The sequence below is a fragment of the Kogia breviceps genome, chromosome 8 (assembly GCF_026419965.1).
Source record: "Kogia breviceps isolate mKogBre1 chromosome 8, mKogBre1 haplotype 1, whole genome shotgun sequence".
In the NCBI taxonomy this organism is placed as follows: domain Eukaryota; kingdom Metazoa; phylum Chordata; class Mammalia; order Artiodactyla; family Physeteridae; genus Kogia; species Kogia breviceps.
Window position 1 is genome coordinate 56,423,940 of NC_081317.1, and position 12,921 is coordinate 56,436,860.

At 34.3% G+C, this 12,921-nt stretch overlaps 1 protein-coding gene across 3 annotated transcripts in view; it reads right to left on the reverse strand.

Moving 5' to 3' along the window:
- The window catches only part of CNTLN (centlein), a 360,902-nt gene that overhangs the window by 121,866 nt on the left and 226,115 nt on the right, over positions 1 to 12,921 (reverse strand). For all 3 annotated transcript variants that reach the window (XM_067041446.1, XM_059071063.2, XM_067041445.1), the window contains exon 14: positions 5,256 to 5,347. In XM_067041446.1, coding sequence (XP_066897547.1) covers positions 5,256 to 5,347 — 92 coding nt within the window. The remainder of the gene's footprint in view (positions 1 to 5,255; positions 5,348 to 12,921) is intronic.

A 12,921-nucleotide genomic window follows, 5' to 3' on the forward strand; every position in this document is an offset into this window, starting at 1 on the left:
ATTTCATATGAATTAATTTTTTTACATTTATTTCATTAAACAGTTCATGTTGTAGGACACAGAAATAATATATAATTCTTGAACTTAAGAAATTTCAAAAACTATTTGGAAACAAAAACAATTGCACAAATAAAGCTAATAAAGGATAGAATCTAAGTGCCATAAGTCTGGACAAAGAAAAGAGCAACTGAGTCTAAGCCATGAGTACAAAAATTTCAAGGACGAGTTGATTCCAACTTAAATCTTGAAAAATATTCAATACTGTTTGTAAAGCACTGTTGCGGAGCAAGACATTTCTCTCTACCCTTCTGTGTTCTTATGGCTGGTCTAAGAATTAAATTGACATGATACAGATTAATAGGAGAAAATCAAAGGTTTTATAACACGTGTACATGAGAGAGACCCAGGAAAACACAGTAACTCAATGAAATGGCCAAAACCCTCCTCACCTTAAATACCATTTTCAGCTAAAGAGAAAAGAGGATGTTGGTGCTAGTGGTTTAGGAGGAAGGCAATTAACAAGGAGATGGAAAAGCAAATTCGTGGTAAACAAATGTTTGCTGAACCATGAAGAGACAATAGGACACAGAGAGATATTTTAACAGACAATTTGCTGGATTATTCCCTGACAACAGACACCTAGTTTATACTACAGTTATCTATGGTGATACTTCCCTTCTGGGAATAGGTCCTCTATCTTCATTCTCTTAGGCAGTAAGTTTCTTCCTGAGTCTTTTCAGCACTGATTGTTTTTGACTCAAAATAATCCATATGCCAAAGAGACTTCTGGAGTGGCAAATTTTGTTCCCTTATAGTACATTTTACCACTTATAAAAATTTTTAATAAATACAGTCTCTTCTGATAATCTCAGAAACAGGTGAGGTAAGTAGAACTGATAATTATCTTCCCAGAAGAGGAAATGGAAGCTCTGAAAACTTAACTCACAGATGTAAACATTTCCTGGTTTAAACTGGGATTCAAGTTCAGGATTTTGTGCCCATCCCACTATTCCACAGGCCATATGGGGAAGAAGACTTTCCCAGATATATGTGGAAAATGAACAAAGAACTAGGGTCAAGAAAGAGTCAAGCAAGAAACTTTTATAGGTCTTAACAGGGCTTACTCTTGACCTGGAGTAGACATATATGAGTTTGCACCAGACTATTTATAGACTTCTGTATATTTCTGGGAAACAAATTCTATTGATCCCTCTCAATGCAAATACTTTATTGGAAGCTGGGTAATGAGACAAAAAAATACAACGATTGAAAAACTATATGGACTCATACTTACCTTAAAACAAATTCTTCAAAGGAGAAACCATTATTGATACACTGACAACCAATGATTTAAAATAATATTCGAGAAATACACAAAAAACTTATGCATACTCTTAACACTTTCCAGTTTACGGGACTTGACTCATGATGGTGAAGATCTAAGTTGTTTCCTAATGTGAGTTTCAGTCCTCTCTGATCCTTCTGCACCCTTAGTCTTCTTGTGAGTTCAACCCCCTTCACTTAATTCAACAGTCATTTACGGATTGGTTATGCTGCCCTGGAACGTGGGTATTTACCAACACAATATAAAGAATCTCAGCTAATTTTAATCACTTTTTTCCATAGTATGATATACTCCCTACTGTTGGACTTATGTCTTTGTAGGGCTTACTATTGACCTGAAATAGAGGTATATGAGTTTTTACCAGAATATTGTAGACCTCTGTATATTTCTGTGAAACAAATTCTGTTGTTCCTTCTCAATACAAATATTTTATTGGAGAGCTGGATAATGTGACAAAAAATGCAGTGTTCAGGAATACATGAACATTTTTACTTTTTCCAAATCACTCTATCACCAAATTATAGTCTCCATTTACTAAAAAATACTACAAGCAGAAAAAGAGTATCACCTTTTTCTCTTTGGTTTCTCTCAGTGGTTTTTAATCACTACCCCAAACAGCATAGTTTTCATAAATATACTTTAAAATACTTTAGCATGTTAGATTCCAGGGTGGAGTGAATAGAAGAGACTGTATTTTTAAAAATTATTTTATGAAAATAAACAATTATAACTTTAAAAAAATGATTTTGACAGTGGTGATATAAAAATATTGGTAAGACGCAGTGCAGTCTACGGGAAATTGAATTTTGAGCCTGGTCTGGATCTCACTTCTAGCTCTGATTGCTTTACCTGGTAAAATATTTAACCTACTTTACCTTTAGTTTCCTCATCTGTGAAATGGGAATAGTAACAGCTATCTTGCAGGTTACAAGCATTAAATATGATCATATACCACAATTCTCAGTAGATGGTAAGTTCTAAACGGTTCATCATCGTCGTCATTATCATCATCATCATCATTGTTGTCTCTATTACTGTTAATCATAACAGCTACTTAATAAAATTACTTGAGCTAAAATATGATTACTTACACTAAATATTGCTGAATTAGCTATTAAATCAACTTTATACTTTTGATTAAAATATAACATAATGAAGAAATGTAACAAACATCTTAAATTTGAGATTTCAGTTTTGGAAATTGGCATTTGTTTTTAATTTTAAGATTGGGTACAACTCATGAAAATTTTAGATACCAATGGAAAAGTACCTTTTTAAGGTCTGTTATGTTTAAAATATTTAAAGTCTGTTAACTGCCTAATGTGAATCTATGTTTAATCATAAGAACTGGTCAAAATTATTTGCATTTAAGTTTAAAATGGAGGACAACAGAGATACTACTTCTCAAGAATTTGATAAGGGAAAGTCCATAGCACATATTAAAGTGTTATTCAAGGTATACTCTCAAAAAATTGTCAAACTGATTTCACCTCTCCAAAAACAGAAAGGAAAATTTCAATATATATTTGAAAATGAAAGTCTGAGGAATTGCTAAAGGCATTTGGTTTGTGTGCTATTAGATCATCTCAAGTCCAGTACTGAGCATTTAATTTACCAAAAAGATGGCTCCTTTCAAAACTGAAATAAAACACCTGACTTTTTAAAGTTTGTGTATTACTTTGTTAGAGCTGCCAAAACAAAGTACACAGACTGGGTGGCTTAAACCCTAATAACCTCATTTTAACTTAATTAAAATTTTAAAGACCTCCATCTTCAAATATAGTCACATTCTGAGATACAGGGGATTAGGACTTTGACGTAAGAATTTGGGTGGGGGACACAACTTATCCCTTAACAGAGTGAAATGTTAAGACATTATTTTAAAAAGGATCAACTTATATGTTTCATTTCTGCTATGTATTATACAAATATTGTTTTCATGTTTTTACTGTCTTTTAAACCCATTTTGAATGAATTTCATATATATCCTTCTAAAATAAGGGAACTCAACTAAAGGGGTTAAATCATGACTCATACAATTGCATTAGGTTAATATTTTAAAAAACAGTGACGAATTAGTACACTAATTTGACACATGGTCCAATGAAAACAATTTATGTTGGCTTTTAAGGCTTAAAATGGCTTTCTGGATCTACTATGGTAGTAGTCAATGAAGGGGAGCAGAATTTTGCTACTCCAAAATGTCTCTGACATACATCTTATCTTGAGCTGGTTGTTTTTAAGAAACAGCAGACACAGGAGAGGCTCTGAAAACTGAGTAGTAACTGACTGCCCAGCCCTGACATCTTTTCTTGTCTTCAGCTGAGGAAGGTGTATAAGGTGATGGCTTGGACCATTTCAGGATGTTACTCAGTTTTCCTGGGCATCTCCTACGTATACAGGAGGTATGCCTGCTGTTAAACTTCTGTTTGTTTTTTCCTGTTAATCTGTCTTTTTATTATAGGGGATATCTCATATGAGAACCTAAAAGAATAGAGGAAAAATTCCTTTCCTCCTCCACATCATTTATGGCAGTTGGAATGAAATAATAAACTTCTTTCGGTTTCTACCCTAACATAGTAAGTAGTAGTGTAGTACAATATACCCACAGAAATAAAAATTATACAAAACCTGGCAAAAAAGAATATTGTTCTGAAACAAAAAAGATAAATTGCTATTAACTGTATCACGTTCTAGCTGGTAGTACATACATTATTTTAATTACTTATTTTATCTTAATATAAATGAACATGAGCATTTCTTGTTCTTTATGTTATAATATGAAACTGATGTGTCATTCAGTAATAATGAGATGATGGCCTCTGTTACCTGAGCATATGGCAAGTGTTAGGAGTATAAGGAATCATATTATCTGCTGTATATCACTAGATTTCCTACGAATCAATTCACAGACATACAAAATGTAAGTAGCTACGTTAATATTTTTGTCTATATATCTGTACACTTCCAGCTTTTTCTAAGAATATTTCCTTTATAACAATAACAAAAAGTATTAAAATAAAACCAAGCCCACTTAACTGAAATTGATGACAATGTTATTTATATAGAAAAATGTAAATTAAGTACAAAATTGTAAAGATAAATGTTAAGATTTTTAAACAACATTTTACTATTAAAGGTAGCCATGTTGGGGCTTCCCTGGTGGTGCAGTGGTGGAGAATCCACCTGCCAATGCAGGGGACGCAGGTTCGTGCCCCAGTCTGGGAAGATCCCACATGCCGTGGAGCAGCTAGGCCCATAAGCCATGGCTGCTGAGCCTGCGTGTCCAGAGCCTGTGCTCCGCAACAGGAGAGGCCACAACAGTGAGAGGTCTGCGTACCGCAAAAAAAAAAAAAAAAAAAAAAAATAGCCATGTTGTAAAGTGAGTATAGGGTTTATACAGAGTGGTTCTATTAAAACAGGGAGAGCTATACCAAATCATATGGGCATAAATTTTTTATCTAAAATGAGATGAGACATGTATAACTTTCAAGTTTAAAATTTAAATTATAAAAATATTACCATTTTATTGCATAAAACTATGCTTTTTTTTTAGTTCAAATATTGTACATCTGTATGCGTTTTGAAATGTAACAGAGAAAGTAAAATAGTTAAGTTATACCTAATAAACACATAGAGGGTAAATTTTTATACTTTCTATTGTTATTCTTTTTATCTTTGAAAATATTTTAAACCTATGTCAACACAAGCATAAGTGTTTCCACATTTACTTCACTAACACTGATTTTTTTAAACCCCATTTTTGTAAGCCAATGACTTTGAATTATGAATTTAAATTAAGGATTTAAACACAAGGTTTAAGTTCATGAGGCCTCATTTTAAAATATAATCTTTGATGTTAAAATTCAGATTTAACTTGCTCAGCTCAATATCGTAAAGATTAGACTACCTTCTGCAATGTCTGCTCCGACATTTCTTTCCAATTCTTCTCTGGAGTACTCTTCTTGACCCCATCATCTTCACCGTATCTAAAGAGTTCTTCTGGCAGAGAATAAATAAAATATTATGCTACCTCATATACTGCTGAAACACTGTCCTGTCATTTTAAGAAAAAGGGGTGTATGGTTTCTCAACTGTGAATAACATAGTCTATTTTATTGTCAAGTATTTGGCCAGTAACTGAATGGTGACCTTTTTCAAGATTTTTAGTCACACAATTATGTTATCTTTGTAGTGTCCCTTTCTTTTTTTGCAGCGTAAGATTTTCAAAGGTATAACAGATCTGCAGGTTAACAATGCTGTACTTTTATTCCCATTTTCATTCTTTTGTAGACCATTCCCCTTTGCCTTAAAAGCAAAATTCACTGCCTTTTTATCTACACAGTCACTACTAGTTTTGTTCTCTGGATCTTGTTCCCTGCCAGGAGGATCAGAGTGATTGCTGAACAAAGCAAACAGTAACAGAATTAGGGTAGACTGAAACTGTAACACCCCCTACCACCACCTTTCTTTAAAGTAAAAGATCATTCACTGGGCAGAGTAAAGCATAAAAATCACATTTCCAGAAAAACTGACTTTATAACGAATAGAAACCCAGGTAATGGGTAAAGTTGTTCCCACAAATCATTCCTACACTGCCCAGGCATTTGACTAATAAAACCCCTTCAAACAAGCAAAACTGTATAAGCAACATAACAACATTAAAGGAAAAAAAATCATAAAACTTCAGTTAATATTATTAGAATTGAAATACATTAAAACCTATAAATATTTTTTTCTTAGAAGATAAATTATGGTGACAAATTTAATATTTTCTTACTGAATTATTTTTGAAATATACATTTCTCAAAGAAATAAAAAGGGGGCAAAAAGAATGCATAAAGCTAAAAGGATACATATCTGTGTTAGTTTGAGATGATTTTGCTTTAAAGTATGCTTGGCTGCTGTAGGTCAGTATGAAACTTTGATTTATCAACAAAGAAAAAAGAAAACAATATTATTCTCTGTAGAGTAGAAATCCTCTTGGTATAAACAGTGACTAACAAGTTTGTTAGAGTGAATTAGGCGTTTCTTTTGTCTTTGAAACATGACATATCCAATTAAAACTTCTGTACTCCTGAAATAAATAGAACACTATCCTAAGGATAATAAAAGCTAGAATAGGTAGAATTTGCCACCTGGGGAATATGTACCTTTATCTTGATGATAATCTGTTGGTTCCCGAGTTTCTTTTTCTAGTCCCTTAACACCATGGTGCTGAATTCATTTACAAAACTCTTTCAGCAATATAGAAATAATATGCAAATACAATTCATCTGTTCTAGTCATTTAAATATCTGCTATAGTTCTAAGTAAAATATTTACACTTAAAAATAAGAAAATAGTTCTATATTCAAAGACTGTAAAGTGCTAAAAGTAGCTAAATAACTCCAACAATATAAATGTTGAAGACTGATTTAAAAATGAATTTGATTGCTGCTTTTGTGCTCCTAGGTGTGTGCAAGATTCCCTGGTGGACTGGAAGACCATGTTCACTTGTGGTTTTCTGTTGAAAACTTTGTTTCTCACCTTCACAGGTTTTATAAAGAATACATGGCAGCTAGGCCCAGGCCATGGAGAGGAACAAAGACCCAACTCTCTGCTCCTTGATTCCCTTCCCCTTCAAGGATCTCAGGATTTGGGAAGTGAACCAAGAGGACCTATTTAGAAATATACAGTTCTGTTTTTGTCCTTTGGTGGATGTGTGAGAATATGCTTCACTTTACTGCAAATTTATTTTTAAAATTGTGGATTTAAATGCTTTACTTTTATTTTTACCCCTATACAAATTCGTTCTGATTTATATTCTTTCTCAGGAGTTTCTTCTCTCTCCAATTTTTCTTTTTAACTTTTAACTTTGCTTACTCATAGTTGTTTAAACATTTTTCTCTATCGCCTATGTTTTTTTGGTCCTCTTAATTCTCTTGGATTACATTATAAATTAATGTAAGTTCTTCTGCAACTTTTTCTCCTTCTTTTAGATTCTCTTTTAGCTATTTTAACAAATTATTATTAAAAATCTGTTATCATTATAAGGGATTGCAGAATATGCCAGCCTAATATATGCCACTTTGGTATATTGATTATTTTCAGCAGTAGGAATTTCAAAAGCTGCAAATGCAGGGAGAGGCTTTCTCTAAACTCCCCTTATCTGCCAGAAGACCCTCCAGAAGGAACTTGAGTGTTATCACCCACTCCCCTAAAGTTTCATCAACCAGAGAAGATTAACTCTTATCACAGGAGAGGAAACTAGAAATCCACACTATACCCAGACAAGCTTTATTACAAACTATCATTCCTCTCAGCTAGTCTTCTATGGGCCCATTCATCTTTTCTAAAATCATTTACTCTCCCCTAAGAGGCCTAAATCCCTCCTCCTCTCTCCCTATTAAGACAGTATGTAATCCTGAATTCTAAAGTCACCTCTTTTAGTACTCACTCTTCCCTGGGTTTCTTCCATGTGTATATCATGAGGTATAAAATTAATAAATTTCTGGTTTTCTCTTGCTAATCTGTCTTTTATTATAGGGGTTTCAGCTAAGAACTCAGAAGGGTAGAAGAAAAATTCTTATTCCTCCCCTACAATTATATTTTTACTCATCTTAATATGATACTTCCTACACTATCTTAAAGGTCTGTTTGTGATTGTATCAACTTGGGATATAAAGAAAGGAGACTAGGTATCTTGTGTATTGGCAATTTCCTAAAAAATATTGAAACCGAGTAAGACCCTGTGGAGGCTCCTGGGTATGAAAGCCTTTCTGTGTCCCCTGTTCTTTGTTTGTAGAGAACAGACTCCAGCCTCCATGACGTTCCCTGAGTCCCAAAGGGCAGATTCAAACAGTTGCTAATCACGGAAGGGAGGGGATGCAGAGACACGGGAGGCACAGCCAAGAAACAATACTGCAGCCTTGTGGCAGGGTCCTGGTTTCACCTCAAGGGATACACACAACAGTATCTTTAAGCTCTTTACAGAACTAAAACCCCCAACAAATGGAAGATGTTAGCATTCTTTCTTCCAGAGAAGACCAGCTTAGGCCAGATTAAAGGAACCACAGAAGCTCATCAAGAGATGGCCTGAGACCAGATTAAAGGAGTGCAGGCCCTGCACACACCCTAATCTATCGGCAAACTCACCCCAGAACTATTGCTATAAAACTCCTCACCAAATCCTCCCAGGTTTTCAAGGGCAGGAACCCACTGTATCCCCCTTTGCCTGGCAAAGCAATAGAGCTATTCTTTTCTACTTCACCCAAAACTCTGTTTCTGAGATTCAGTTGGGCACCAGGGCACAGAGGCCGAGTTTTTGGCATCAATAGTACTATTTTTTCTTCACTTTTAGGAAAAGTGAATATATTACTTTAGAGGCTACTTGCCATAACATACAGTAAGAAATATATATTTGGTCTTTTTCCCTGGCTCCACACACAAAGCTTCTAAAGTCCTTGGAATTTCATGAGTGATCGAGGTGAGAGGATTATCTTCTGTTATTCATAACAAGCCTCTTTGCACAAGGTTCCCCATAAATCTATTTTCCTTTATATTTCACTTCTACTTAACACAAGCTGGATATAAAAATGTTGTTGGAGACACCAACAAAAGTTGCAGGGTGCAAAATTAATACACAGAAATCTCTTGCATTTCTATACACTAAAAATGAAAGATCAGAGAGAAGAATTAAGGAAACAATCCCTTTTACCATCACATCAAAAAGAATAAAATACCTAGGAATAAAATTACCTAAGAAGGCAAAATACTTGTGCTCAGAAAACTATAAAACACTGATAAAAGAAATCAGAGATGACACAAACAGATGTAAAAATATACCATGTTCTTGGATTGGAAGAATCAACATCGTCAAAATGACTATACTACCCAAGGCAATCTATAGATTCAATGCCATCTCTATCAAATTACCACAATGGCATTTTTCACAGAACTAGAACAAAAAAATTTTAAATTTGTATGGAAACACAAAAGACCCCAGATAGCAATCCTGAGAAAGAAAAACGGAACTAGAGGAATCAAGCCCCTGCCCTCAGACTATACTACAAAGCTACAGCCATCTAAACAGTAAGGTACTGGCACAAAAACAGAAACATAGATCAATGGAACCAGATAGTAAGCCCAGAAATAAATCCATGCACCTATGGCCAAGTAATCTACAACAAAGGAGGCAAGAATATACAATGGAGAAAAAAACAGTCTCTTCACTAAGTGGTGCTGGGAAAACTGTACAGCTACATGTAAAAGAATGAAATTAGGACATTCTCTAACATCATAATACACAAAAATAAACTCAAAATGGATTAAAGACTTAAATTTAAGACTGAATACTTAAAACTCTTTGAGGAAAACATAGGCAGAACACACTGTTACATAAATCACAGCAATATCTTTTCTGATCTACCTCCTAGAGTAATGAAAATAAAACCAGTAATAAACAAACGGGATGTAATTAAACATAAAAGCTTTTTCACAGCAAAGGAAACTATAAAAAAAATGAAAAGACAACCCACAGAATGGGAGAAAATATTTGCAAATAAAGCGACCAACAAGAGATTAATCTCTAAAATATAAAAACAGATCATGCAACTCAATATCAAAAAACCAGGGCTTCCCTGGTGGCGCAGTGGTTGAGAATCCTCCTGCCAATGCAGGGGACATGGGTTCGTGCCCCGGTCTGGGAAGATCCCACATGTCGCAGAGTGGCTAGGCCCATGAACCATGGCTGCTGAGCCTGCGCGCCCGGAGCCTGTGCTCTGCAATGGGAGAGGCCACAACAGTGAGAGGTCTGCATACCGCAAAAAAAAAAAAAAAAAAAAATCAAGAAAACAAACAACCCAATCCAAAAATGGGCAGAAGACCTAAATAGACACTTCTCCGAAGAAAACATACACATGGCCAAAAAAGCACATGAAAAGATGCTCAACCTCACTAATTATTAGAGAATGCAAATCAAAACTACAATGAGGTATCACCTCACACTGGTCAGAATGGTCATCATCAAAAAGTCTACAAACAATAAATGCTGGAGAGGGTGTGGAGAAAAGGGAACCCTCCTACACTGTTGGTGGAAATGCAAATTGGTACAACCACTATGGAGAACAGTATGGAGGTTCGTTAAAAACCCAAAAGTAGAACTACTATATGATCCATCAATCCCACTCCTGAGCATATATCCAGAGAAAACCATAATTTGAAAAGATACATGCACTCCAGTGTTCACTGCAGCACTATTAACAATAGCCAGGACACAGAAGCAACCTAAATGTCCATCAACAGAGGAGTGGACAAAGAAGATGTGGTATATATATATACAACGGAATATTACTCAGCCATAAAAAGAACGAAATAACACCATTTGTAGCAACATGGATGGACCTAGAGACTGTCATACTTTGTGAAGTAAGTCAGACAGAGAAAGACAAATAACATATGATATCACTTATATGTGGAAAATTTTAAAAAGATACAAATGGATTTATTTACAAAACAGAAATAGAGTCACATATGTAGAAAACAATCTCATGGTTCTGTGGGGAAAGGTGGGGGAAGGATAAATTGGGAGATTGGAATTGACATATATACGATACTATATATTAAATAGATAACTAGTAAGGACCTACTGTATAGCACAGGGAACTCTACTCAATACGCTGTAATGGCCTATATGGGAAAAGAATCTAAAAAAGAGTGGATATATGTATATCTATAAATGATTCACTTTGCTGTACACTTGAAACACAACATTGTAAATCAACTATACTCCAATAAAAACTTTACAAAAAGAATAATCCAGAATAAATAAAAATACACAAAACAAAATATACTATGAAGGCTCCCACTGACCTAAGATGGAACAATCTGTATATCAAAAAGAATAATGCCTTCAATGGATAAAAACAACTTTAAATATATCAACAAAAGTTCTGAGTTTCTAACACTAACAAAAGCCACCAACTCACTGTTCACCTTTGGAGGATTCTAGGTCACCAAATGAAAATTGGTAAAGAGGAATAATCAAGATTTTTCTTGCCTTTCCTGTACAAACTGTATTTCAGGATAACCAAATAGTTATCCATAATCTTCTTCATAGAATTCCAGATAAAAAGTGCATAAAAAATGTTAAAATCAGAAAATTGCTGTGTTGCAACCCCAAATGAAATAATGAATTTTGGTAACAATAACCAATGGATGCTAAAACCATTAAATGAAACATTGATTGGGAATTTAACAATAGAGGGATTAGGCTTAAACCACCTGAAGTTCCTAATTAATCGGATAAACCAGAAAAAAAAAGAACATGCACCCCAATGTTCACTGCAGCCTATGTACTAGCCAAGACATGGAAGCAACCTAAATGTCCATTGACAGTGGAATGGACAAAGAAGATGTGGTACATAAATACAGTGGAATATTACTCGGCCATAAAAAAGAATGAAGTAATGCCATTTGCAGCAACATGGATGGACCTAGAGATTATCATATTAAGTAAAGTAAGTCAGACAGAGAAAGACAAATATATTACTTATCTGTGGAATGTAAAAAAATCATGCTAATGAACTTATTTACAAAACAGAAACAGAGTCACAGACTTCAAAAACAAACTTGTGGTTACCAAAGGGAAAAAGTGGGGGGTGATAAATTAGGGGTTTGGGATTAACATTTACACAGTACTATATAAAACAGATAATCAACAAGGACCTAGTGTTATAGCATAAGGAACTCTACTCAATATTATGTTATAACTTATATGGGAAAAGAATCTGAAAAAAAATGAATACATGTATATGTATAACTGAATCACTTTGCTGTACACCTGAAACTAACACAACATTGTAAATCAACTATATTCCAATATAAAATAAAAATTTTTAAAAAGGTAAGTTTCTGTCAATTTAAGTCAGACAGTTATAAGATGTTATATGTAAGTCTCCTAGTAACCACAAAGCAAAAACCTACAATAAACACATAAAAGATAAACAGACAGGAATATAAGTATATTTATACCACTAAAGAAAGTCATCAAAACAAAAAGGAAGAGAGTAGGAGAATAAAGGAAGTGGGTGGAACTACAAAAACAGCCAGTAAACAATGAACAAAAAAGCAATATATACATACCTGTCAGCAATTATTTTACCTGTATATGCACTAAATTCTCCAAACAAAAGACATAGAGTAGCTGGATGAATAAAAAAACAAGACCCATCTATATACTGTCTACAAAAGACGTACTTTAGATTTAAAGACACACACAGACTGAACACAAAAGGACTGAAAAAGATATTCCATGCAAATGGAAACCAGAAGAAAGCTGGAGTAGCTACAGTTACATCAGGCAAAACAGGCTTTAAGACAAGACTGTCAGAAGACACAAAGATGGGTATTATATAATGATGAAAAGGTCAGTCCAACAAGAGGATGTAACATTTGTAAATATTCATGTACTCAACATAGGAGCAGCTAAATATAAAAAGCAAATATTAAGAGACCTAATGGGAGAAACAGACAGACATACAGTAATTGTTCTGTTCAGATTTTCTATTCCATCATGATTCAGTCTTGGTAGGTGG